Genomic DNA, 27,785 nt, shown 5'->3' with positions numbered 1-27,785 from the left:
AAAGTCTGCATCATTTCTATCAGGGCCCGCATAGAGAGCATAGGAAAGTCAACCTGTAAATATTTGGGGAGTGAGTATGTTTAAAATATTTGCAACATACAGCCCTGGCCAGTGTTCTCAGTGGTTAGAGCGCCAGCCCATGGACCAAAGAGTCTTGGGTTCAATTCCTGGTCAAGGGCATGTTACCTCGGTTGCAGATTCGATCCCTGGCCCCGGTAGGGGTGTGTGCAGGAGGCAACCGATAGATGTGTCTCTCTCTTCCCTTCCTACTCCCCCTCTCTTCAACGCTCTCTGAAAAATCAATGGAAAAAATATCCTCAGAGTGAGGATTAACAACAACAAAAAGTGTTTGTAACATTCAGTATTAACTTCGTAATCAGATAAGGAAAGGAAAGTATAGAAATGTTGGACACCGTTGCTTTTACAAAGAGGTGGACTTTTGGAATTCCACTATTTTCATTAGCCCCAACTCCTTAGTATTCTACTGTAATGTATCCTTTAATGTTTTGGCTCTGTGTCTGGTTTTGATTTGTGTTTTCTGAATGTGGTTTTTGTGTGTGTGTTTCTCTGGGAATCATAATGGTACATTCCTAATTGTCACAGTCTACTCAGAGTTTATTAACATTTTAACACTTCAAGTAAAGTATACAAGCCTTACAACTTGAACCCTCCCCCTTTTATGTTACTGTTTTCATATTGTTACATCTCACACACTGAAACCCCACTAGATAATGTTATAATTTTTACCTTCCACATTATACATATTTTAAAGAACTTAGGAGAAAAAGTCTATTCCATTTATGCATATAGTTATAATTTTCGTTGCTTTTTCTTCCGTTCCTGAAGTTTCAAACTTCCCTCTGGTATCCATCTGCCTTTTTCAAAGTGGGGTGTCAACAGATACTACCCACCAAGGAAAATCAAGTGATAGCACCATTAGCACATTATTTAGAAATGTGGCGACACTTACCCAAGGGAATGGGAGTTGCCACTAAAGCCACGGAGAACTACTGGACTTACTCAGTGAGGTACATGTTACCTTGAAAAAGTATAAAGGGAAAACGAGGAGAAAGGATGGCTGTGGGTTGGGTTGCGTGTCCAGGTATGGGCATGAAGAAGACTCTCGGGGGACAGTATAGGTCTGGGAAGACACCGCACTGTGATCTGCATCATGCCAAGGTGAGCAACCAGCCCAGTGAAGGAAGCAGAGCCCTCACAGGAGTCAAAGAGGGGGTGAGGAGAGGCAGGGAACCAAGGCCGTTCTAGAACCTTTGGCAGCCACCAGACAGGTGTCCAATGCTGCCTAGATGTGTAGTCAGATGAGGGACACAGAAGTCCTGTCTGGTAGAGTGATGGGATGGAGGCCAGGTTGGAGAGGGGGAAAGAGAGTAGGCAGATGGGGATGCCGACAGAACCACGATGGGGCATCTTTCCGGGAAGTTTGGCCACCAAGGGCAGGAGAGAGGGGCGTTTGTGTTTTCAAGTGGGAGTGTCGTGAGGACGAGCAAGTGCAGTTAGAAGAACGCAAGCAGAGGGAGAGGTGAAGGATTCAAGGAGGGGCGGCTTCTCTGGACCCTCTGAGCCTGGGGTCTCCCAGGAGGCAGGAGGCAGACAGCCCTGCTCTCAGCCTCCCAGGGAGGGGGGGTGCTGGAAGGAGATGCTCGCTTATCTTTAAACTCCGGGGGCACAGTGCTGTCCCCCTTCCCCAGCTGGAACGTAATCGCTTGTCTCAGGTTTCCCGGCTGGAAGAGGCCGGTGAACCCAGATGTTCCTACCACCAAGGTAGGTTCTAGTTGCTGCCCCTTCGCCTGAGGAGGCAGAGTCTGCGGGCAAAGCCACCAGCAGAGTGCAGGCTTCCCAGGCCAGGGCCAATGGGGACGCCCCGAATTCCAGCGCCTGCGAGGCCAGGAAGAATCAAAAGGTGGAAAAGGGAAGCCGAGTGTGTAAGGAGGGGAGGGGGCTGTGACCACATGAGGGCTCCTGGTCCCCAAGTGAAGCACTCCCGCCCCCCACCCCAGGAGCAGCTCTCTATCCCCAGATCTTCGGGTTTTTCAGAGAACCCAAGTATCTCGATTTTAATGAGAACTCTCTGGATTAGCGAGGTCTGCCTGAGGGCAGTCCAGCCAAGTGATGGGGTCCTGAGCCTGTCAGGTAAGGCCTCTCGGAGGAGAGCCATGACGCAGGCAGGAGGCAGCTGGGAGCCGAGGGGAGAGGGCCGGGAGGGCAGACGGAGGGGCGCGGAGGCCTGGCCACGAGGCTGCACACGGACGAGCAGGGGGTCCGGAGACGGATGCGCTCAGTGAGCGCTCCAGCGAACGAGGGTGGCCTGGACGGCCGGTCTGGCCTTCCGTGTCGCAGCCCACTGCCCAGCCTGGCACAGACTCGTCGCCCCTCAGGCCTGCCCTCGCGTCCCAGGATCCGGGAGGAGGGGTCCGTGGTGTGCAGGGGGAAGCCCCTTCAGAGCCTGCTGGGCCTGGAATGCGGCCTCCTCATTAACTCGGTATCTTCCCATTGAGAGCTAATTGACCACCACTTGTACCCTCCGGAGGCGCCCCGAGGCTGGGCGCCTCCCCCGACACCGGTGCAGGGCTGTCGGTCGCCAAGCCCGGCGCGGGAGCGCGCAGCCGGCGATGCGGGGATGCGGGGATGCGGGACGCGGGGAGCGCGCTGCCTTCTGCACCGCAGGGCCCCCCTCGCGCCCCCCGCGCGCCGGAGCGGCTGGGCCGGGAAGGGTTAAGCCCACCGAGCTCGCGGCTGCCTAGAGCGGCGGCGGCGGGGGCCGGGGCGCGGGGCGCACGGGCGGCGGGCGGGGGACAGGATGCGGATGCCGGGGGTACTTCCTGTGCCGGCCCCCGCCGCCCCCGCCCCGGCCCCGGCCCGGCGGCTGCCCACACGGACGCAGGCCGGCCGGACGCACGCTCGGGCGGGCGGGCGAGCGAACGGGGACCCCTGCCCGGCCGCGCCGCCCGCCCCCCGCCCGAGGCCCGCGGGATCCGGACACCTGTGGCCGCTGGCGGACCCCGGCCCGACCCGGACTGCCCTGGGCTGAGCCGAGACCAGTGTCACCCGGCCACTGCCGACCTCATCCCGGGCCACCCCGCCTGGTCCGCTCTGGTGCTCTCGGCGCGCGCGATGGTCCCCCCGGGCCAGCTCTGAGCCGGCGCTGGATGGGGCTCTGTCTCCTCCCCGCCCCAGGGAGCTGACACCAACTTCTGCTCCTGAACTCTGCTCTGCCGCTTCTTTTGGCCCAGGGCTACCTCGGCAGCCCTGAAAACGCCGACCCTCCCCAGTGCCCAGAAAGGCGCCTGGGTGGCCCAGCGCCTCCCGGGCTCTTTCTGGATGGAGGCGCCTCAGGAAGGAGCTGGCTGCGGGCTCTGGCCTTCACCTTCCAGCCCCTGCTGACCACACCTCCCCTAGTGCAGAGGCTGCGGTGAGGAGCAGGAAATGCTGTACCAGGTGAGGCCCTGTGGGGAGGAGACCTGGGTGAACCTTGGATGCTTCCCTTAAGAGATTTTGGACTGGGTTCTAAAGGCTAGTGGGACCTGGAGTCATCCTGTGGGAGGGGAGGGAGGGCTAGGTGTGGGGACACCTCTGCAGGGGCCAGGGTGGACATGGAGAGGCAAGAACCCTCCAGACCTCAGGAGTCCCTGGCACAGGGCCAGGCTGGCAGCTGGCCAGTTCCATGGGTGCTCTGGAAGCCTGCCTCCCATGGAGCTGAGGCGACATCAGGACACACGTGGCCTGGGGAGGCTGGGAGGTAGGAGACCAGAGAGTGAACAGACCTGTCAGTGCAGGGGATGTGAGATGGATAAAATCTCTTTTTTGCAAACTTCCCACATGTCCCTTTGGGACTTCATCTCCCCATCCTAGTGAGGGTCTGATTTCCCACTATCCTTTCAGAGAGGGCAGCTGCAGGGCTGCCCCTAGGCCTGGGCTGAAGGAGGGTCCTGCAAAAAGTCGGGAGAGGAAAGACCACCTCCGGGGCAGGGGCCTGGGAGCTGAGCCTCCAGGCTGCCCTCGCTCCTCCCATTCCCAGACGTGGGCTGCACTGTCCTTCTCTCCAACGGGGTGGAGCTACCAGCTCCAGGGGGCCCTGGCTCAGATTTGGGGGTTCTCTGGCAGTCAGTGCCATGGGCCGGGGGGGTCACAGCACCACTGTCCACCTGAATAGCGTCTTTCCTTCCTTTCAGCACGGCCGGCTCCCTGGAATCTTGGTCTGACTAACAGGATGGAGCTGGGGCCAGCGGCTGAGACCTTCGTGCTGAAGCTCCGGTGTCTTGAAGATGGGGGCCAAGGGCCTGACACCCTCTCAGGTGAGAGGCTGGGGGGGCCTCTGACCTCCTAAACTAGGAGATCGTCCTCAGGTCCCTGGCAAGGATCCTTTGACACGGCCCTCGGCCTGCCGTGGTGGAGAGAGGGGCCCGAAGGGTGGCAGGCATCCTCCGGGTTATCAGGACTAGTTTTCTAAAAGGAAATCATTTCCATGGAGATATGCCTTGGTTTCATGAAGTCAGTATATTCCTGGGAAAGTGACCAGAAAGGAACGTTTTATCATTCAAACCTCTGCTTTCCATTACGAAACTGAAAACATGTCGAAATCAGAGGTGGGACTGGAGGAAGCCTCAGAGTTTCCGCTAACCCAGTAGTGATGCTCACGATGGGACGCTGCCTGTGGGCGCTGTGCGGCGGGGTGGCTCCTGCTCGGCAGGGCTCCCTGTGTGCCGGAACCACGCTGGGGCTGGGCACTTGTCCTCTCCAGTTCTCAGTGTCCCCGAAAAGGGTCTGTCTTCTTTAGTAGAAGGAGAAACACAGGTTCCCGGAGATTAAGGAGTTGGCCAGTCACCATGTTCACATGGGGCTGTGAGATTTTTCTGTTCCAAAGTAACAGTCTGAAACACTTCCCATCTTTAGGCTGTTTCAGGTGGAGCTAGTTGTATTCCTGGCATTTCCAAACTGCGGGTTAGTTTGCAAACTGATTCCTAGCCCACAGGGCGAGGGACTCCCCAAGTATCTAGCAGGTTGTAGCGGGTGTGCCAGGGCCCTTCCTGCTTCACTCAGGACGCTGTCAGGGTGGGCATCATCAAGCTATTTTGTAGACGAGGAGGGTGTGAGCCTGCAGGAGGCTGGACAGCTGCTAACTGGTAGAGTAAGGGCCAGAGCTGAGTTCTCTGAACTGAGGACTTGCCACTGGAAACCTCGTGTTCTCTTTGAAACGTCGGTGACTTGTAGAAACCGCCTGTAACCCTTCCAGGCAGCTTTACAGAAATGTATTCTTATTTACAGAGAAAGCACGATTCCTTTATTAAGGTGTGACCCTAACTGAGGCCAGAGTGCAGCATGGGCTAGTGGCTTGGAATGGCTGGTTCACTGATCCCCACTGGATGGTGACGGGTACAAGGGACTTCCTGGGAAATGGTGTTGGGGAGCCCAGGCACCCCGGCTGGTGTCACTGCCAAGCTCTAAGCTTGGAGCCTGTGCGGGGGACGGCCCAGAGAGGGGCCAGGGAGCTGGGATCCAGAGTGACACGACCAGCAGTCTTTCGGGCACATTTATTTCTAAGCCAACCCCACACCTCTGGGCATTTCAGTTTCTGCCAAGCTGCCACGGTCACCTGATCCAGTACTTTTGGGTCGCTGCTGAGAGCTCAGTCATGTATCCTAGAATGACGGTACATGGGACAGGGGAAGGGGGCGGTCCTGGGGGTCTGAACCAGAGAGCTGCCTGTGGATCTTTCTCTCCTGGCTTCCTGCCATGTCCACTCCAGGCGGCAGCGGTGGGAGTGAGAGTCAGGAGGAAGAAGAGGCTCAGGAGAGGAGCGGTAGGCCACCACGGCCCGCAGTCTCAGCCCCAAAGGGGGCCAGTGGGATTGCTGAGGACGCCCAGCCAGGACAGCAGGAGTTGCGATGGCAACAGCTAGAGCAGCAGCCAGAGCTGCAACAGCCACAGCAAGAAGAGCTGCGACAGCAGCAGCCATCAGGACACCGGCCAGAACTGCCACCACAGCAGCAGCAAGACAGACAAGAACAGCTGCCTCAACAACAGCAGGAGCTACAGGAAAAACACCAACCCTGGCAACATCAGCAACTAAAGCCACAACTGCGACTGATGCAACAAGTGCAAGAACAACCACTATTGCAGCAACAGCAGGAACAGCCACGGCAGCAGCAGGATGGGCAACAGCAGCTGCCTCAACTACAGCAGGAACGACAGGAAGAACCCCACTCTGTGCAAAATGAGCAACTGAAGCCACAGCTGCCACGGGTGCAGCAGCAGGGAGAGTTACAAGCTCAGCAAGTGCAAGAGCAACAGTGGTTGGAGCAACAGCAGGAACATTTACAACCACCGCAGTTGCCACAACAGCCACAGCAGGAACAGTTACAGCAGGCACAAGTACAGCAGCAGCAGCAGCAGCAAGAGCAACAGGAGCAACAGGACCAAGAACAATTGCAGCAGCAGCAACAACAGTTACAACAGCAGCAGCTGCTACAACAGCAGCAACAGTTACAGCAGCAGCAGCTGATGCAGCAGCAACAAGAACAGTTACAGCAGCAGCTGTTGCAGCAGCAGCAACAGTTACAACAGCAGCTGTTACAGCAACAACAGTTACAGCAGCAGCTACTGCAGCAGCAGCAGCAGCAACAGTTGCAACAGCAGCAGCAGCAACAACAGTTGCAACAGCAGCAGCTGCAGCCCCGGCCGCTGGAGCCAGAGGAGGAGGAAGAGGTGGAGCTGGAGCTCATGCCAGTGGACCTGGCGTCGGAGCAAGAACTGGAACAGCAGAGGCAGGAGCTCCAGCAGCAGCAGGAGCTGGAGAGACAACAGGAACAGCGGCAGCTGCAGCTCAAACTGCAGGAGCAGCTGCAGCAGCTGGAGCAGCAGCTGGAGCAGCAACAGAAGCAGCTGGAACAGCAGCAGGAGGTGCAGCTGGAGCTGACCCCGGTGGAGCTGGGGGCCCAGCAGCAGGAGGTGCAGCTGGAGCTGACCCCGGTACAACCTGAGCTGCAGCTGGAGCTGGTGCCTGCTGCGGGCGGAGGAGCGGCTTCCGGACCAGGGGCTCCAGCCGCGGTCATGGTGGCCCCCTCGGGCTACGTGGTGCTGCAGGAGCTCATGGTGCTGCCGGCCCTGGCCCCGCCGGCTGTAGTGCCCATCTCAGGCCCCGCGGGCAGCGCGGCCCTGACGCCCGCCCGGCAGCGGCGACGGCGGCGCGCCCGCGACAGGCCGACCATCTGCGGGGAGTGCGGCAAGGGCTTCAGCCGCAGCACGGACCTGGTGCGGCACCAGGCCACGCACACGGGCGAGCGGCCGCACCGCTGCGGGGAGTGCGGCAAGGGCTTCTCGCAGCACTCCAACCTGGTGACGCACCAGCGCATCCACACGGGCGAGAAGCCCTACGCCTGCTCCTACTGCTCCAAGCGCTTCAGCGAGAGCTCGGCCCTGGTGCAGCACCAGCGCACGCACACGGGCGAGCGGCCCTACGCCTGCGGGGACTGCGGCAAGCGCTTCAGCGTCTCGTCCAACCTGCTGCGCCACCGGCGCACGCACTCGGGCGAGCGGCCCTACGTCTGCGAGGACTGCGGCGAGCGCTTCCGCCACAAGGTGCAGATCCGCCGCCACGAGCGCCAGCTGCACGGGGCTGGGCGCTCCCGGGGCCTGGGCCTGCTCCGCGGCACCCGCGCGGCCACCGCTGGGCCACCGCGCGCTGAGCAGGCAGCTGGGGACAAGGCTCCGTGACCCGGAGGGGACCGGCTTCTCCGACTGGGGACGGCTCCATCCTGCTCCGTGGCCTTTCGGGCGTCTTGGACTCTCGCTTGGGAAAAGCTTCCTTCTTTCCTCAGGATCACCAGTGGAGTGGGACAGGCTCACCTTCAGAAACAGCCCGCGAGAGGAACGCCGGTGTGGCTGCAACAGCACAGACGCTGCGCATCAGCACGGACAGCACTCGGTGCACATTCGCTGTTCGGCACCGACTGGTGAGAAATCCGCCAAAACGCCTACCCGGGAGAATTGGGCTTCCTTAAAACGAGAGCCACCCGAAAACACTTGCAATGACAGATGGAACAGTTGGTGACGTTGGACACGGATCGAACATGAACCAGGGAGTCAGATGTGCCTGGTGAAATACACAGGAAAATAGATTTGATCCTGGTGAAAATTATTTCAAGGAAATACGGGGGGAAAGGCAACTTGTCTGCACTACGTAGAAAACTGATCAAGGCGTACCATTGCCCTCGGTGGCATGCGCCCTGAAAGTACTTTCTCGAATGGAAATCCATCAGGGTGGATATAATCCTGATTTAAATGTTTGTGTTTATAAACACAGGGTCAGAGTATCTGCTGGGTTAATGTGCAAATGCCAGGAAGTCCCTGCTCTGGGTGGAAGGTAAAACCTTCCCTCTGGGCGGCTCCTGACGGTCCTGGGAGGAAGGCGGTAGGCCTCTGCTGCTGTGTCCCCATGTCCAAGCAGCCCCCTCATGTCCTCTTGAATAGCAGCCTGTGGCTGAGGCAGAGGGCGTTGTGGGAGGGCTACCCAAGGTCCAAGGTAATGCTCCCCACTGGAAAGAGCTCAGAGCCCTCCCCCTTCCCTGCGATCCTCCAGCTTTAGGCTTCTCAGGTGCTGGCCCAGCTACTGAGGCTATGGGGTCGGGCGTGAGAACCAGGGGCAGGGTTCTCCTGGGCCAGGCTATTTAAGGGGCTGGCCTGAGCAGACCCTGCCTCATCGCTGGGGGTCAGAGGGAAAACGTTGGGGACAAGGATGGGAGATATCAGAAATGCTCTTTACATTTACAGAATCATCTGGGGGTCACTGATATGGGAAGGCAGGCCAGTGGGGGAGGCTGCCCACCACCTCTGCCCCCCAAGTGCTTCCTGCTCCTGACTTCCCATGTGTGGCTGCGTAGGTCCTGCCCCCTCTTTTCTCCCTGCTTCTCCTTTACTGACACAACCTGCAACATTTTACAAATGTGTTGGTAAGTGAGGAGCACAAGTGAAAAATAAACTTACATGAAGAAACACATTGTCCCTTCTGTGTTTTCACCTGGAATTTTGTGCGGCTTCATTTCTGGAACATTTTCCTGGTTATTCTGACGTAAGGAACTTCGCCTCCAGGTCCACACCCAGTGCTCCTCACCCAGACCCTTACTTCTGGCTTGAGACCCTCGGCTGGGATGGACTTATGCAGTAAAACCCTGCTGGGTGGAGCCCAGGGGGTAGACGCTTGAAGAGGCCATGCTGGCATTTCCTGAGGACAAGCTCTGAACCAGTCCCTTCCAATTAATACAATTTCCACGTCGCTGTTATGCATGTATAAGCCATTTGGGCAGGCACATCAATGTATTCATGGACCGGTCCACCGGTGGTGCCCTCTGCCTAGTGTCTGCTCTGCCCTCTGTGGTGCGTGCAGGGGGCGAGGAGGCTGTCAGCCCACCCAGTAATTATCATGACACCCATTCTGTGTGTCAGCCTTCCTGTGGCTCACCAGCAGGGACGCTGGGACATGGGAAGTACGAGGACTCTGGGGACGAGTAGGACTCTGAGATCCAGGTCGCCTCTGGTGGAGGCGCCCTGCCTCTGCACAGCCTGCCTGCAGGGCACACTGCCTTCGCCCCCACCGGCTCTCAGCTGCCCCCTCTAGGGAGCCCCTCCTGGGTCCCTCCTGGGCTCACACAGCAGGCAGGAGGGCGGGCTGGCAAGGACCCTGGCACAGAGAGGTGCTGGCCCCACCCAGCCCTCATGTGCTCAGCTCGGGGAGAGCAGAAGAGACTCATCCGGAGCTAGACGGTAGTTCAAGTGGTAAAACATTTTACTCTGGGCCAAATGCAATAGGGGAACAGGGACCTCAGAAAAGCAGTGGACCCAGTTCTGAATTCAGCAAGGACACGTGGGGATTTAGAGCCGAGGAGCAGGGTGTGTGTGTATGGGGGGGCTGGTAGATGGAAAATTACTAAGAGGAGAGAAATATCAGCAGTGGGGGGGGGGGTTCTGGTTGAACAGACCCGACAGGATTCTTGTTGAAGGCAGGCAGGATGGTGGGGTGAGCATTTGGGGGATGGTGGGGTGAGCACTAGAGTCAAATATGGAAGGTAATCAGATATCCAGGGTGGGGATTCTGGCTGAACTGACTTGGCAGGATTTTTGCTAAAACTGGGTGATGAAAAGACAGACACGGAAGCCCAGAAGTGGGGGCCTAGTTGAGATGAGGCTCAGGTGAATAGTTGGGTCAGGCTGAGCATCTGTCACGCCTGCCCCCATGCCTCCTGTCTGTGGTCCAGACCACACCCCTGCTGGGTTCGCTCCGCTTCATTGCAGGGGCCTGTCCCTGTTTTGTGGACACTTCTGTCATCTCTGTCAGCACCTTTTTCCTGCCTTTTGGCAGCCCAGCCTCCCCTCTCCCCAGCCCCAGGGGACCACTCTCTCCCAGCTGGTGGAGGGCAGACCTGAAGGAATGCGGTCTGCTGGGGTCACAAGCATGGGGAATTTAATTTTTTTTTTTATGCTAAAATAAACAGATACCAGGGCTCCTATCAAGTGGTGTAGGCTTCATTCTCACAGAACAGTGGGCGGTCTGCCCCAGCACCTTGCTCCTGACATCACAGGTGCGGGCCAGGGATAGGATAAGCCTAACTGACCTGGGACACGCTGAACCCGGTGAACTGTGAGTCCTCTGTGTGGCTGCATCGCTCAGTGTTCTGGCTGGGACAAGCTTTGAGGACTCTGCCTGTCACAGGGCAGGGGGAGGGAGAGGCTCCTGGGACCATGGGGAGGAGACCCTCCAAGAGGGGAGGAAAGGGGGGCCGAGGGGCAGCAGCCTCTGTGCTCAGCTTCTGGGTGGCTGTGAGCTGAGGGGGGAGATTCAGGTGGTGACCAGATCTCACTGAGGGCAGGCCTGCTGAGTGGGGTGAGTCTGGCACACTCCACGCCCTTGAAAATCTGGTCTTGGGTCAGGTAGTAGGTGGGATGGGCCAAGAGGAGAACAGAGGAGATACTGGGGTAATACTGGGGTGACACTGGCAAGGTGGAGGGTTCGAAGGCAGGAATGGAGCTGTTGGTTCTGTTTCGTCTTCTCCCCCACTGGTTCTTTACCTGGTTCTGGGCACCACTGCAACTGCATCCCTGGGCTCCCGGCCTCCACATTATGAGTGGCTTTGGCTAACGGGCAGAGCTGGTGGGATGGGATGGGAGAGGGCAGGGTTGGGGTATTCTCTCCCCTCCCTCACAGTCACAGACCACCAGCGGCCGCATCCCCACTCCTCCAGCTCTCTGGGCCAACATCTTCCCCTACCTCAGAACCTTCAGGTCCAGGTGCCAGTCTTGGGGTCTCTGTTCCTGTGGCTACTCTGTATCTGGGTTATACTGCTGATGTTAGTTATTCTACATTCTCTCGTGCTTGTAGTGCAGTTAGATTCTCTCACTGCAACCAACTGGGGACGAAGGCTGGGGGGGGGGGCCTAAGCCAGGGGCTGGGGTTCCAAAGCCTAGAGACCCACAGGACCAGACCGGTGATGCCATGCAGAAGTGAGCCTGGTGGGTACTGGGAAAGGCAGGCCGAGTCTCATCCACAGGGACTGGTCACCTCGCAGGCCCCCTTGACCAGTGCCCCACAAACTGGGGGCTCTGTGTTGGCAGAACTTCGGATTTTTTTCTTTTTTCTTTTTTTTTTACACGAGACCCTCCATTTTAGCAGTTAGAGCATCGGCCCCTGGACCAGTGAGTCTCGGGTTCCATTCTGGTCAAGGACGCGTACCTAGGTTGTGGTTTCTCCCCTGCCCTGGTCCGGGTCCTGCAGGAGGCAATCACTGATGTGTCCCTCTCACGTCAATGTTTTTCTCTCCCTCACTCTGTCTGAAGATAAATAGGAAAATATCCTTGGGTGAGGATTAAAAAAATAGAAAGAGCACCGGGAGCCGCACACTCACTGTGAGGAGTGAGATTCTGCTGGAGGGCAGGCACCTGGTGCTCTGGGCTTGGGCACGGAGGCTTCCTGCAGGGGCTGCGCCCCTCTGTGAGACAAGTTTGAGCCCTCCTGCAGGGGCTCGCCAGCCCAGGCTGAGGTTCTGGAGGAGAGAAGCTGTTATTTTAGGCAGGTATGAATTTGCCCTGAACAGAGGGTCCCATGCTGGGAACACTACGGGAAATAGAATAATGGTACCAGTGGGAAGGAACGGGCTACACCACTCCTGACTAGCTGCAGCGAGCCTAAGGGGGCCACCCTCAGTGGGTGCAAGCCTCACCCTCAGACCTCAGCGGTGCACCTGGGGGCAGACGCAGGCAGGTTTGGGAGGGTGCCGCGGGGGCCAGCCAGAGTCCACCGACCTCACCTTATCACAGTGCCTAGGGCCACCTGTCGCTTCACTTCTGACTCCCTCTGCTTGGAGAACCCCTCCCTTCCCAGAGGCAGGCTCTCCCCATGGTCCTGATCAAGGGTCCCTATCTGACCCGAGGCCTTTATTGCTTTTATTCCGCTGCCCCTGCCCCTGAGTAATCGTCCTCATCCATTCAGGGTAACCCTCCGCACCCTCGCCCCTAGTTTCCCTGTCCTTGGCCCTACATGTTCTAGTGTCCCCAGAAGCTGGGCCGGTGAGCTGTGGGCACCCGATCTACCCATTACAGTCCCGCTCAATCGTCCATCACCAGCAAGGGACTGCCCAGCCCACGACCACTGCCAGGCCGACGGTGCGCAGGCGGAGGGCCTCCACGAGGTCCCCGGAGGGGTCCTCTAGTCCCTTCACCATCGTGGGTCCCGGGGAGGGTCCCGAGGCCTAGCGCAGGTCTGGCGTTCAGAGGGTCCCTGAGTCACGCCTGATGGGTTCGGGGAGGGGTTGCGCTCGAGCCGCCGGACCTCGAAGCGGGGGTGGGAGATGGGGTCTCGAGGGTCAGGGCAGGGTGCCCAGGAATGGGGTCAAGTCGGGGGTCTCGGGGCAGGTCGGGGGCTCCGGGGTCCGCGGGGCGGGCCGGCGTCTCGGGTGGGGATCCAGCGTCTTCCGGGACCCGACCCGGGTCGCGGGTGCACACGAGCGCGGGGGCCGGGGCTGAGCGCACCGGGGCACGCAGGGCGCTTCCTCACGCTCCACGCACGCCCCTCCGGGAGCCGCGCTCGACCCCGCGTGACCGGAAGTGCCCCCCCGTGGGCGCGGGCGGGGCGGGGCCGGCGGCGGTACTTCCGGTGCCCACGCGCCGCCGCCGCGCAGCTCCGGGGCCGTCACTTTGTGTAGCGCGGGGCGCGCAGGCCCTGCCCGGCCCCGGCGTCCGGCGGCGGCTCGGCCGGCCCGGCGCGCGGTGAGTGGGTGGCGGGGCCGGCGGGTGGCGGCGCGTGCGGCAGGTGCGGCGTGGGCGTGGGCGTGGGGCTGAGGCTGGGCCGCTCCTCGGCGCCGGGTCGGGGGCTGGGAGGCCGCTGCGCGCGGCGGGGCCGCGGGACCTGGGCCTGCGCCGGCGGGTCGGAGCGGCGCGGGGGCCGGGACCTCGGCAGCCGCGCCCACGCCCGTTGGACCTGCAGCCCCCGCCCAGGCCTGCGCGAGGGGCGAGCTCCGAGCCTCAGGGCCTGTCCCGGGGGGCAGGGCGGGCTGGGGAGGACACGCACGACTCCTCGGGAGGGGGTCGCCGCCGTCTGCGGCGGGGGTTGGGCTGTGGCCGCCCCCGGGGACACACCCATCCAGGAGGGGCTGTCACCGCCAGGGCCTCCGTGGGAGGCCGAGACCGCTGCGCTCTTTGGAGGAACGGAGGGGCTTGGCCTGACCCCCGTGAGCTTGCTTAGAGACCTTGAGGGCCTTGCTGGCTTCTCCCTTGTCTGCAAATGGAGGCCCCAGTGGGCTGCTATGCTGGGTTCTACAGCCAGTACTGGAATTGGATGGGGTCTGGGCTGCCCCATGTGGCCACAGAGGTGGGAGAGGGGCTGGCCTTTGGTGGAGGACCCTGTGTGTGTGGGGGGCAAGGGGAGGTTGTGCAGGGGGATCAGTCCCCTAGCTGCTCCTGTGTGGGGAGACCTTGGCAGTTGATTTGGTTCAACAAGTGTTGATAGGTTTGGGGAGCTGGCCTGCCTGCACCAGGACCAAACCCAGGAGAGCAGGGAAACCCAAATCCATGGTCAGACAGTGAGGACCCTGGTAGTCAGGGCAGGAAGGCTTCCTGGAGGAGGTAAAACCTTGAAGGTCTGAATACAGGGCTGTGCTTAGTAAGGCCACCCAGAGGGAAGGAGTCCATGTACACCCAGTGTGTGGAGCACACCTCCCCTACTTTTGTGTCTACTTACCCACCTTTGTAGAGCATTTCTGACAGTTTTTAAACTTTGCCATTTCTTTCTGTCCTGGGGGCCCTCCTTCTCAGCGTGGAGGGTATCTTGTCACCCCCAGTTCTGATTGTCTGCAGCACCGTATCCTAAGGTGCAGGGCTCCAGCAGAAATAAGGGTCTGGGATGACCCGGGGTTTGTGTTGATGCTGCCGCTTACGTGACCCTCTGTGGCTGCTGACCTGGAATTGAACACTGGGAAGTAAGCAAAGCAAGTTTCTGGGGGGTTGACAGGCTGGGCAGAGAAGAAGGGAGAGTGTGCAGGTCTGGGGAGCATACCCAGCACCCCCCTGGGCTGCGGAGGCAAAGTGAATGTAGTGCTCAAGTTACCGAGGCCCATTTTTCAGAACCACCCTGTTCTGGATTCTGGGTCAGGGTACATGGAGTGTCTGGCTGTGCTGGGCCCCGATCACATCTGCAGGGTGACTGCTGGCCTCCATGGCTGCTGGGCCTTTCCCTTTCCTGGTCACCAGCAGGTGCACTTCTTGGGAGAAGGGACTTCAGACCAAACCTCTTTGGAGGCAGAGACTCTCCAGGGCCTCTGGGATGGAACCCTTGACAGTGGTCAGTCTGTCCTGGAATGCGACAGGCCAAAATACTGAGTTTTTAAAGTTTCACGTGCATCACATTGACAACAGACTGGAGAGTCATTCTTCAATAAATGTTTGAGCACTGTGTCTGGCATGGGGGCATTCAGAGATGAGCAAAGGGAACTTCCGCCTTCTCAGTTGACGGTGTCCCCAGGAGACTGGCAGTGAGCAGACAATTCCATAAGCGTATAAAGTACGGGTGCTGTGAGAGCAGAGGCCAGGTCTCTGCGGGTAACTGGGCCCTTGGAGCTGCCTCCGGAGCATGAGTGAGGAAGAGGGGAAGAGAATTTCAGGGGGAGGGGATGGCACATGCCCCGGTGGTGAGGCAGGACAAGCATAGGGATGATTTATTCCAAAGCCATGGCATTTTTTTTTTTTTTGAGTGTGGGTTCCTGGATCCTGAGACCTGGCCTGTGGGAGTCAGGTCTGGGTGGTGGCCAGGAGGGAGGCATCTCTGCCTGGCTTGGCATGGCCTCTGGGCTCAGCCTGAATTTGCAGCCTGAGGTCTTGGTGAGGAAAGACCCCTCTGAGCCTGAGGCAGGTGGTAGTTGGGAAACCTCTGCTGGTCTCTCATTGCCCCGAGTGCTGGGCAGGGCTGTGTCCTCCTGGAGGTGGCTGGAGTGACAATTGGGGCACCTTCACACACCCAGAGAGCTGTGGAGACCGAGGAGGTCACTTTGGGGCAGGTTGGAGGCTGGGGTTGCGGGGCAGTTCTTTACCTGTGACCTTGGGCTCAGTGATCGTGAATCTAGAATGGGGCTGGAGCCAGCTGGAAGGATCATGAGGGTCAGGACAGGGGTGGCTTCTGCGTGCTAATGAGCCTCAGTTGCTGGACCTGGGCCCTGGTCTCTGGGAGGAGCTGTATGAATGCTCCAGGCTCTCTCACCAGTACAGTGTGGGTTTGAAGCAGCAGCTCAGCGAGTGAGTGTACACTGCCTTATTAGTAGAACAGTGATGAGCTGTGGAGTAAGAGCTCATCGCTGAGCAGTTCTCCTGGGCACCCAGTGGTCTGACCTGTCCTCCTGACCATGGGCATCTTTTTTAATCCTCACCTGAGGATATTTTTCCATTTATCTTCAGATAGAGTGGGAGAGAGTGAGAAGGGAGAGAGAGACAAAGAGAGGCATCGATGTGAAAGAGACACATCAACTGGTTGCTGCAGCACGACCCCGACCAAGGCCAGGAACCAACCACCACCGAGGTGTGTGCCCTTGGCCGGAATCGAACCCGCGACTCTTTGGTCCACAGGCCAGTGCTGTAACTGCTGAGCCAAACCGGCCTTGTCAGACCGTGGGCATCTTTATGCTGGCACTCCTGTCCTGTTTTAGGGGTTCTACGGTAGATGCTGTCCGCTGGGAGAACTGGATGAGCTGGACTGGGCCCAGTTGCCCTGTGTGGCCTGACATTAAAAGACCCTTCCGGGTTCATGTCCTCATCCCAGGATTCTGGGTTTGTTGTGTTTGTAGTGCGCTTGGCTCGTGTCAGAAATGAACCTGTTCGGGTCTGAGCTACTGATGGAGCTGGTGCTGGGTGATGGACCCTGTGTTTAGGTTTATACTCAAGAAGGAACCATCAAAACTGACTCATTGAAATGGACTCTGTCCTGCCCCTCAACTTGGCTGAGGCTGGTGACGTGTTCACAGCTGCGAGGGAAGAGCCGCCCCAGGGCTGGAGGCCTCCCATCTCCGTGAATCCACAGCCCCGGGCTCTGGACCATGCTGCTGCCTGGCTGTGACTCCCCTCAGTGCCTAGGTTGTCTGTGACATTGGTATGAGACTGGGACACCCCCCCACCCCCCCGTAAGCCACTGGGACTTTAACAATTCAGCTCGTAGGATTCTCTGATCTCCAAAATGGAAGAGATGTCCCAGGGTATTTTATTTTACTTTTGCTGATCTGGCGATGATCCAATTCCCATGATCCATTGAGCTCTTTCCAAATGACCTGGACAGAGCAAGGGGTGAGAGAGATGCCGAGGGTGGTGCATGCTCAGGGCCTCTTCTCCGCTGCCTCTCGCAGGCCCCCAGGGGTGAATGACTCAGTTGGTCATACCTGTCACCTCTGCCCTACCCTGTCTCACTGGGTACAGGATGTCTTGTGCCATGTGAGACCGTGGAAAGAGCTCCAGTCCACCCTCCTCTCGCCATCACTGTACAGTGGAGGAAACAGGACTTGCCTCCCTCCCGGGGCCGGGGTGAGGCCCGCGGAGGAGCCCGAGAGCGCGCTGGGGGTGGCTCCTCACCCCGCCCGTCTTGTTTCAGGCCGAGCTGAGGCTATTTCCAGAGAAGATGGCAGCCCATCACACGGCCCAGCTGGAGAGGGCGGAGGACGGGCTGGAATGTGATCCCGAGCAGGAGGAAGAGGAGGAAGAAGAGAAGGGGGACGAGGTGGAGACAGAGAAGGAGGAGAGAGCAGTGGAAGACGAGGAAGAGGAGGACGTGGCGGCGGTGGTACAGGAGCTGCAGGCCAACGGGCCGCAGGCGGGGCAGATAGCGCAGGGGGAGCAGGTGGAGGTGGTGGAGGCCGAGGACGTGGAGGAGGTGGTGGCAGAGGAGCGGAGCCCAGCGTGGGGGACCCAGGAATGCCTTAGCCGTGGGTGTGATGCCAAGTCCCCAGCTCTTCCAGAAAAGGGTAAGAGAAAGGAGCTGGCTCTTGGGGAAGGAAGGAAGGTGGGGGACTTGGGCGGGCAGGCTGGGAGAGCTGTTAGGTCCAACCGGTGGGAGCTGGGATGTCGGGGCCCAGGCTTGGAGGGGAGGGCAGCAGGAGCCCCTGACCCTGCCTGCTGCAGGGCAGCGGTGCCCAGGCGGCGGGGCCCCGGGCCAAGGCAGCTGGCCCCTGAGAGATCTTTCCCTCAGCCCTGCAGGCCTCTCAGGCTCCCGCTGAGCTGAGGGAGGAGGATCTGGAGGACGAGGACGAGGACGAGGAGGAAGAGGACGAGGACGAGGATTTCCTGACAGCTGGGTCTCAAGTGAGCTGTTGTCTCATTTGGAGTTCTGTTAACCAGCCAGGGTTCCCCAGAGGGCTTGGCACCTACTGTCCTGGAGACTCCTGCTGGCAGGGCAGTGGCACCGTGGTCCTCGGGTCAAGCCCAGGCTGTGGAGCCGGGACGTGGCTGCAGAGAGCACCAGGCGTCTCCAGCCCCAAGGCCATGGGGTGTGGTTCTGCTGTCCTGGAACCCACCCCTCCCAGGCCATTGGAATGACCTGAGTGTATTGACCGCCGCCCACTCACCTGCCCTGTGCAGGTTCCTTCAGAAGCCTGGCTCTCCCCTAGGGTCAGGCTGTCCCCCTTACGTGGAGTGCTTGTCACTTGTCCAGGCTCTGGTTTCCTGCTGAGCCCAGTCAGTGCCCACACGTGGGTTAGCTGGTGCCACTTGTCCACCCAACAGTGTGAGGGCCCTCGCTGCTGACGTGACTGCTGGCTTGAGCCAGACGGTGAAGTCCGAGGGGACGAGGCGGCCATACCACAGCCGTCGGGGCTTGAGTGTTGTCGTCCCCTGACCTCCGTGTGGATCGGGCTCTGCCCCACATGAGCTGGGTGTTCACCCTCTCTGAGCCTGGGTTCCTGATCTCTGAATGGGAATGGGGTCCCTGCCTTGAAGGACTGTGGCAAGGCCAGGAAGTCCCCAGTCCTGTTGGGCTTTTGTCAGCCAGCTGGCAATGGGGTTAGGTTGTGTCCCTGTGGGCTCCATGTTTCAGGGCCACAGTCTGTCCTGCTGAGGTCATCTTCCATTGCTCCCTTTGTAGGCCCTGCCCTTCCCCCAGGGCAGTGTAGAGCAGTGACCAGGGCGCTTTGTTTCCCAGGGGCTGGTGACCTTTGAGGATGTGGCTGTGTACTTCTCCCTGGAGGAGTGGGAAAGGCTGGATTTAGAGCAGCGGGACCTGTACAAGGAAGTCATGCAGGAGAACTACGGGGTCCTCGTGTCCTTGGGTAAGCAGAGGCCTTTTGTCCCCAAGAGGCATCCTGGTGCGATGGCTGCCAGGGGCTCATCTGTCTGAGAGGGTCGCAGGGTCTTGGAGAAGCGGGTGCTGGAGCCAGCCCGCCACCCAGGGACAGCCCCGCTTCTGGGTGGGCGGGGTGTCATGGGGGCCCCGCTGTGGCACAGCAGTGCCATGAGCCAGGTGGACATGTTCTGGAGAGCTACCAGGCCTGAAGGGGTGACAGAGGACAGGGGTGGGCACCCTGCAGAAGGTGTGCGGAGGGCTTGGCAGGAGAGCCGGGGGTATCAGGGCAAAGCGCTGGAGAGAAGGGGATCTGGAATTTTCCAGAGTGCAGCAGGGAGGAGGGAGGGCTAGTCCTGGAGAGGACGGAGGAGAGGAGAGGAGCTGGTGGGCGACAGTGCGGAACAGTGTGAGGGCCACAGCCACCTGTTTCTCGCCACACCAGGGTACCCCATCCCCAAGCCAGATCTGATCTTCCGGCTGGAACAAGGAGAGGAGCCTTGGGTGCCAGATAGCCCGCGTCCTGAGGAGGGAGACATTGTCACTGGTGTCTATACAGGTGAGCGTGAGACAGTGTCTCATGGGATCTTTGCCAACACGGCTCCTCAGAGCTTTGCCAGACTTCACCGTCACCTTCGCTCTCTGCTTCGGCCTGGTGCTGGTGGGCTGGGCTGGGGTGGGCTTTGTGGAGAGAGGGTGGCCACCATGGGCTGACCTCTGCCTTCATGGGCTGGCTCCTCTAGGTCTCAGTCTGTGGAGACCTGAGGGCTGGGAGGTCCTTAGAGAAGCTAGAGTTTCCTTTTAGGAGGTTTTAAAAATGACCCCTTGTCCTTGCCTTAGAGCCTCTCAGTGTTTTGTTTATTATTGTTTGTAAATGAGGGCCATTTGTTAAGTTATTGGCTCACGGGGGCTAACTGCAGGTGCAGAGTGGACTGTCGTCCTGGCACTGCACGAGCCGAGCCGGCCCTCTGGCTTCTCCACCCACTGGGCCATCTCCGAACAGCAGGTCCCTCTTAGCCTTCCCTCCGCTCCCCGGAAGGCCCGGAACCAGCCTCTGTCTGGGTGGGCAGCTCTGGATCTTCCAGAGAGAAGATCTTGGAGAGATTCTTACAGGAGGTGCTCAGGGTGGCAGATGTCTCCAGGGACCTGGGACCTGGCTCTGGCTCTGGTTCTGTTCTCCTATCTCTCTGAGCCTAACTTGACTTGTCCGGAGAATAAAGAAGGTGAACCAAATCTGTAGTTTCCAACCTGAGGACGTCGGACTGTTGGTTCTGTGGAGGTGTCTCATCGAGGTCTGTGAGTTATTCTTGGTGTTGCAGAAGGTTCGGGGGAGGCCCTCCCTCAGCACGTGTATTGGGCTTTGGGCTGCAGTGACGCCAGCCTAGTGAAGGTCACGGGATGTCTCATGCCAGTCACGCGCCTGGATAGATTCGGAGTAGCTCATAGACGTGTTTTAAAATAAAAAAATACAGAAAAACACAGACAGTGCTCTGCCTACATGTTTATTCTTCAGAGTATTTCCCCACATACTTTTTATGCTCATAACAGCCCAGTGAACCAGCAGCACGGACATTAGTCTCCCCTCGCACATGCGGAAATTGGCCTTTCGAGGGTGATTGCCTGACTTGCCCGTGCCAGGCTCAGCTTCAGGCCCCACTTTCCGTTGTGTTGCAGGGAGCACTTTCTGCCCAGGTGTCCATTCTCTGGGACCCTCTTGGAATCTTCCCTGGTCTTCAGAATCAGGAGGGCTCTGGCCAGTGAGAAATACTGCCGCTGCCTCCATAATGAGACCGGGATGCCGGTGATGGGTTTCAGAGGGTCTTACAGAGACGTGTCCTGTTCACGGGCACAGCTCAGAAAAGATGCCTGGGGGTGAAGGGCTCACAAGCTGACATTGGCCTGTCTTTTAAAAAAGAAATTCTCACCCGAGGATACTTTTCTCCATATTTATCTTCAGAGAGAGTCGGGGGCAGAGGGAGGGAGAGCGAAAGAGAGAGGCATCGATGTAAGAGAGACACATTGACTGATTGCCTCCCGCATGATCCTGACCAGGGCCGGGGACCAAACCGCAACCAAAGTACGTTCCCTTGGCCGGAATAGAACCTGCGACTCTGGCCCGCAGGCTGACGCTCTACCGCTGGGCCGAATGGCCAGGGCATTGGCCAGTTTTTTGCACGGGGTGTAGATGTGCCCTGTTCTCCGTGGTTCTTCGAGAGTCCTGGGGTGGAGCCACACTGTGCCCGTGAACCAGGCTAGGGGCCTGGAATGCTCTCCACCCCCGCCCCCAGCCCCAGCCATCTGCAGCGTCTGAGGTGCGTAGAATCCAAGCATGGTGTTAGACGTGTCACCTGCTGGCTGGGGTCACTCTTCAGGGTGAGTCCATCTAAGGTCCTTTTTTTTTTTTATCCTCACCCAAGGACATTTTTGCATTTATCTTTAGGTAGAGTGGAAGAGAGCGAGAGAGACATCAATGTGAGAGGACACATCGACTGGTTGCCACCCACATGACCCCAACCGGGGCCAGGGACAAACTGCAACCGAGGTACATGCCCTTATCAGGAACTGAACCCAGGACTCTCCGGTCTGTGGGCCGACGCTCTAACCGCTGAGCCAAACCGGCCAGGGCCTAAGGTCCTCCTTAACCATAACCACAGCCTGTCTGCTAAATGGCCTCACTCCCCTCCCTTCATTTCTGTACAGCTAAGCCAGCTTAAGACGGCTGGGTCTGAGGAGGACAGATGCTGACTGTTCTGAACCCAACAGAGTTTCTGTGTTTCTAGATTGTAGCCTTGCAGAACATAAGCATATCCCTCTATTGTGCATCTTGATAAGTTGGGCCACATCTAAGGCTTGGATTCTGGCCAAATTCTCCCACGCAGGTGGGCTACATCCACTGTTGGACACACACAGCATAACGTGTACATGAGAAAGCATGCAGGTGCTTTGGGACACGTGGGGCCAGGGGTTTTCCCTCTGTTCCCTGTGTGACTTGGTGCTTGCTCCATAAATATTAATTCCCTCCTGGGTGTATCATGATGGCAGGCATACCAGCACTCCCGTGTTACAAAATAGGAAGCTCTGCAGACCTGGCCCCATATCCACACTCTGTGCTGAAGGGAGAGGTTGGGGTGTGGCTTGGTGGAGGGACAGAACAGCAGGAGCTTGAGACTCCTTCTCCTTTGGTGAGAAGTGGCTTGCAGCTCACCTGCAGTCTCAACCAACTAGGGACCATTTCCCAAATGCACAGCTGCTCAGAAAAAGCCAAGCTGGGACATGGCTTACCAGGGAAGCCTGGGCTGTGCCCGCACAGTTGCTGGAGCCTCGAGGTGAGTGGAGAGAGCCCCAGAGTTCCATGGCCCAGGGCGGCCTTTCCTGGTTCTGGTCTGGGGTAGGAGGGAGAGCCCTGGTTGCTGGCCAACCTGAGGCTGGTGGAGAAGAACCCAGAGAGGAAGGAATGCTGAGCAGAGTTTGCAGCAGCAGCTGGTCCCGCAGAAGAGGTTTCCCAGAGCAGAAGCCTGCAAGGGCTCCTGGCACACAGCCTCTCTCAGCTCTCTCCTGGCCTTCCCTTGTTGCCTTCAGGTGCCTGGTTCTGGACCGACGACATGGAGGACCACGAGGAGGAAGATGATGAGGACTTCCTGGCAGAGGTGACCGAGGAAGAGAATGAGCCCCCCGGGTTGTGGTCAGCGGCCTATGGTGTGGGGGACGTGCCTGGGACGTGGGGCCCGGATGACTCGGATTCGGTGCAGACTCCAGAGGGCTGGGGGCTCGACCCAGGCGGCCTCGGGGCCCTGGCCGAGGGATCGGAGGTGAAGCCCTTTCTGCCAGACCAGGAGCCAGGCGTGAACCTGCTGGCGCCTTGGGTGTTCCCAGCTGAAGTGGCTGCTCAGGCAGGGAGACCCGAGACCACGTGCGACGTGTGCGGCAAGGTGTTCCCGCACCGGTCCCGGCTGGCTAAGCACCAGCGCTACCACGCGGCCGTCAAGCCCTTCGGCTGTGACGAGTGCGGCAAGGGCTTCGTGTACCGCTCGCACCTGGCCATCCACCAGCGCACGCATACGGGCGAGAAGCCCTTCCCATGCCCGGACTGCGGCAAGCGCTTCGTCTACAAGTCTCACCTGGTCACGCACCGGCGCATCCACACGGGTGAGCGGCCCTACCGCTGCGCCTTCTGCGGAGCGGGCTTCGGCCGCCGCTCCTACCTGGTCACGCACCAGCGCACGCACACGGGCGAGCGGCCCTACCCGTGTCCGCACTGCGGCCGCAGCTTCAGCCAGAGCTCGGCGCTTGCGCGGCACCAGGCAGTGCACACAGCCGACCGGCCGCACTGCTGCCCCGACTGCGGCCAGGCCTTCCGCCTCCGTGCGGACTTCCAGCGCCACCGGCGCGGCGGCGGCTGCTCCGAGCCCGGCGGTGACGGCCCTCGGCGGGAGCCCTGTGACGCGGTGCCCGCAGCGGGGCCCGAGGAGGCTGAGGCCGGGCAGGAGGGGCCTGAAGTCAGTGAGGTGGACGGAGAGGCCGAAGCTGAGGCCGAGGCCGAGGCCAAGGCCAAGGCCGAGGCGAGAGAGGAGGTTGCAGCTGCAGCGGAGGCGCCCACCCCCGAGACCAAGGAGAACCCTGAGCCGGACAGGCGGTTCCTAGGGCTGGGCAACGGCCTAGGCGAGGGCGAAGGCCCCTCCTCGCACCCGCTTGGCTTCCACTTTCCCGTTCACCCCAAGTCTTGGCTCCATCCGGATGGCTTCCCGATCCTGGGCCTCCCGGACTTCAGGGAGCGGCTGCCGGCCGATGGGCGCCCCCTGTCGGGACCACTGGGGGGCCGGCTCTCCCTGGTGGAGGGCGCAGGGCTGGCCAGCGACCCTTTCCGCGGTGGCGGGCCTGGGGGCGGCGGCGGCGGGCTGCGCGCATTCGGGCCGGCCGTCGGGGGGCTGCTGACTGAGCCGGCTCCCGCCTCCCTGGCCGAGGAGGAGAGCCCGTGGATCTGCTCCGATTGCGGCAAGACGTTTGGGCGCCGTGCCGCCCTGGCCAAGCACCAGCGCTACCACGCGGGCGAGCGGCCGCACCGCTGCGCAGACTGCGGCAAGAGCTTCGTGTACGGCTCGCACCTGGCTCGCCACCGGCGCACGCACACGGGCGAGCGGCCCTTCCCCTGCCCCGAGTGTGGCGCGCGCTTCGCCCGCGGCTCGCACCTGGCGGCCCACGTGCGCGGCCACACCGGCGAGAAGCCCTTCGTGTGCGGCGTGTGCGGCGCGGGCTTCAGCCGGCGCGCACACCTGACGGCGCACGGGCGCGCGCACACCGGCGAGCGGCCCTACGCTTGCGGCGAGTGCGGCCGGCGCTTCGGGCAGAGCGCGGCGCTGACGCGACACCAGTGGGCGCACGCGGAGGAGAAGCCGCACCGCTGCCCCGACTGCGGCAAGGGCTTCGGCCACAGCTCGGACTTCAAGCGGCACCGGCGCACGCACACGGGCGAGAAGCCCTTCCGCTGCTCCGACTGCGGCCGCGGCTTCGCGCAGCGCTCCAACCTGGCCAAGCACCGGCGCGGCCACACGGGCGAGCGGCCCTTCCCGTGCCCCGAGTGCGGCAAGCGCTTCTCGCAGCGCTCCGTGCTGGTCACGCACCAGCGCACGCACACGGGCGAGCGGCCCTACGCCTGCGCCAACTGCGGCCGCCGCTTCTCGCAGAGCTCGCACCTGCTCACCCACATGAAGACGCACCGCGGCGCTGCGGGCGCCCCCGGGCCCGCGGCCGCCGCCCCCGCGCCCAAGGCCGAGGTGCCTGCCAAGGGGCCGCCCGGCGCCAGTGCGGGCGCCCGGCCGGGGGAGCGGGGCAGCACCCTGCTGGAGTTCGCGGGCGGCACGAGCTTCGGCTCGGAGCCCACGGCCACGTTCGCGGGGCCCTCGGGCGCCTACGGGCAGAGCGTCCTCTGAGGCCCGAGGCCGCCGGCCCCTCCCCAGGGCGGCTAGGGTGCCGGCCGCTTCTCGCCAGCCCCTTACCCCTCCGGCCTCTCTGGGTTGAGGGTCCTAGCCCTGGTGCCGTGCCTTCCCTCAGCCCCTGGCCTCAGGCTTCCCTCCTGCCCGCCCGCCCAGCGTGTGAGGGGGCGCAGGTGGCGAGGGGAGCCGCGGGGGAGGCGAGGGCCAGGCGGCCACCCCGACAAAGACTACAACATCCCTGGTTGGTGCTGTGAAGCCAAGTGGGGGGGCTGTCAGGCCATGTTATTTATTTTATTCGGTTTCTGACTTGGTAGCCCTCGGGACAGGTGGCCGATAAGTCTGCATCCGGGTCTTACAGCGAGGGAGGGGGAGCCCTTTTGTCAAGGAGAGGGTGGGGCGGTGGAGGGCCGAGCCTGGGCTACTCTGCGGGTTTGCTGACGACTTCCTCCGTCCCCCAGTGGGAGACAGGGATCTTCTGGTCATTCGAGTACCTCCGGGAAATTTAAGACTGTGCGTGGGGAAGCAGGGGAAGACCGTGGGTTACCAAGGGACAACGCTTGTCCCTAACCCGAGGGATGGAAACGCAGCCGGGAAGCTTTGGTTCTGACTGGCTATTTCTTGCCATCTCTTGTACGGCCTGAGGAGTGGAGTGGAGGAACAAAAGCCAGAAACCTGATCTGTGGCCCTGGGTGGGCAGGCTGCAGGTGTTCGCAGGCCCCCAGGGAGTTTAAAGCCTTATTCTTGGGAGTCCCCCCACTCTCTTCACCCCACTTGAGCACCGAGATGGGTCAGGTGCTAGTTGTCCCGGTCGTTTTAGTCTCAGCCTTCCCTTTGGGCTTTTTAGTACTCACCTCTGGCACTGGAGGTGGCACTCAGAGATCCTTGGGGGCCCTGGGCCCCAGCCTTCAACCCCCTGGACTGCCATCTCTCCTGGAGCAAGTGGACACATGAGGCCCAGTCCTTCTGAGCCCCATGCTCACTTACATTTAATAACCAAGTGTAAAGTTACTGAGGCAGGATCATTTCTCATACCCACAATCAGGGCCCTATGACAACTGCAGGTCCCTTTAACTCTGCTTCTGTCATTATTCTACACCAGAAGCAGTTTTTCTGCTTAGATTCCCATTTCACAGAGCAGGCAGTCTGCACAGTGGTGGTCCGCCTCTGGGGGCGTGGACATGGACCCCTGGTCCCACAACAAACCAAGAACCCAACTATGCAAGGCCCACACCCTCCCCTCCAGGCTGGGCTGTTGGGAACCACTGGGCAGCACAGCTCATGTGAGAACCCTCCCATCATAACGCCTCTTTGGCCAGTGTGAGTGGGGCCAGAAAACCGATTTTGAAGCAACTGCATTCCCTTTTAGACCTAGTTCCTTCTGTTTTAGTGTAGACATGGCCTTGGGGCCTGAGAGCCAGCAGCTGAGCTGCTGGGAGCTGGGAGTAGGAGGCACAGTAGTCAGTGGGTGGGAAAAGGGCCTGGATGGTGGTGGTATGAATTAGCCTGGCTGGGTGAGAGGGTGGGGTGGAATGGTAAGGAGGGTAGGGTTTCTGGTCCCTGGTCTCTCCTCTCCCTGTGGGTCAGGAGCCTCAGAAAGAGCCAAGGGCAAGGTGGGCTGGCCCCGCATGGCTGGGGTCTGGCTCCGGGCTGGCCCTCCTGGCACAGCCTTGAATACATACCTTCGGTGCCCCTCCTGGGCCCAGCTGCTTCTGCCTTGCTCCGAGCGGTGGGCAGGAGGACCTAGCTTTAATAAAGACTGGAGAAACGAGCTTTCTGACTGAGTCCCATGTTGTTGCCACTCCTTGCTGCCCTCGGGGAGGCTCTGCAAGGCCTCGGCCCATCTGGTTTCGGCAAACATTTTTTAGGAGTTTTTCTTTTAGGAGACTAGTATTGGTCCATGAGGAATCAGCCCAAGGTGAGCTTTGTCCCTGCTGTCTGTGTCCACCAAGTGTTTCTGGGAGTCCCCACACTGCCACATACTCCCGTAATACACTCAGCTGTATGGGACAGTAATGTGTTCAGGATTGTTTTGGCCAGCCTTCCCATGGTCCCCTTCCCGGTGGTCCAGAAATGTGCCTGAGTCACGGACCCCCTCCTCGGAGGCCCCAGTGCCATGTACATTTATCCAGGCTTCCCTGCTCTGTGCCAGGGCAAAGTGGGACTCCCCTACCTTTGAACTGATTTATTGACTTCACAGCCCATGGTGTCCCCACAACCAGATCAGACCCCCCACATTCTTTTTCTATGGACTTAGGAACAGTGTAGTAAACTCTTTTCAAATGTGATTTGGGGGCATCAGAACAGAACCCAATATTTCAGATTCAATAAAGACCTAGTCAAAAAAGGATAGCCTTGAGGATCTTAAAGTCTATTTGGGAAAGCTCAATTATTCCCTGGTAGAGCTTACCATTGTCCAGCCAAAAAAAAAATAAAAATTTAATCTTAGGGGAGAAAAACCTCTGGATGGTCATAGAAGAAAAGGATGCAGCCTTCGGGGTTGGAGAGGACTTCCACATTTCTGGAGTCCTGATTCATTCTGCAAGTGTCAGTTTAGCATCTCCCATCATTGCCCAGGAGGGATGGATGCCTGCGAAATGTGACCCATGAAAGGTGGTACTTCGAGAGTCACCAGGCCCTGAGCACCCTTCTGGCCACCTACATTTGTGATTTTCCTGTTCTCTGTTGCTCACATTTCCCCCACCTCCTTTCTTTCTCCTCCCCTTCCACTTAATCTCTTCAAACATTTCCTCCTAACTCTTTTTTCCTTTCTCTCATTGGCTATATATCGAATAAAGTATTTTGAAATTTTGGGTTATATTTATTAAATAAAGCTTCATGATACTGGTTCATTATTTAATTTTTTTTTCTCGATTACGAAATACATATTAGTTGTAAGAATTCTAACAGCACAAAACTTTGTTAAGTACAAACACGTTTCATGTCCTAAAATGTCATACCACGAACAGCCACCGGGCGACACAGTTTCTGCAGGACATGTGGGAGCACATTTCTTCTATGTACATGGAAATATTTTAAAACTAGGAACC

General features: G+C 59.5%; 1 protein-coding gene across 1 annotated transcript; it reads left to right on the top strand.

The window, feature by feature from the left end:
• Positions 1-3,037: 3,037 nt before the first annotated feature.
• Positions 3,038-24,735, top strand: ZNF316 (zinc finger protein 316). The gene is made up of 7 exons (XM_036241701.1): positions 3,038-3,456; positions 4,191-4,313; positions 17,129-17,498; positions 17,723-17,835; positions 18,671-18,797; positions 19,254-19,367; positions 22,388-24,735. Exons 2-7 carry the CDS (start codon positions 4,284-4,286, stop codon positions 24,733-24,735), a joined length of 3,102 nt encoding a protein of 1,033 aa, XP_036097594.1. The 5' UTR covers positions 3,038-3,456; positions 4,191-4,283.
• The last annotated feature ends 3,050 nt before the right edge of the window (positions 24,736-27,785 follow it).

This window comes from Molossus molossus, unplaced genomic scaffold, assembly GCF_014108415.1.
Source record: "Molossus molossus isolate mMolMol1 unplaced genomic scaffold, mMolMol1.p scaffold_m16_p_4, whole genome shotgun sequence".
Classification (NCBI taxonomy): domain Eukaryota; kingdom Metazoa; phylum Chordata; class Mammalia; order Chiroptera; family Molossidae; genus Molossus; species Molossus molossus.
This window is presented reverse-complemented; position numbering and strand designations above follow the sequence as displayed.

Excerpts from the sequence above, each read along its gene's own strand:
- ZNF316 (XM_036241701.1), top strand. The coding sequence starts at position 4,284 with ATGGGGGCCAAGGGCCTGACACCCTCTCAG. Across the intron at positions 18,798-19,253 it reads CGGGGTCCTCGTGTCCTTGG|GGTACCCCATCCCCAAGCCA; the intron begins GTAAGCAGAGGC and ends TCGCCACACCAG. Across the intron at positions 19,368-22,387 it reads TGTCACTGGTGTCTATACAG|GTGCCTGGTTCTGGACCGAC; the intron begins GTGAGCGTGAGA and ends TGTTGCCTTCAG.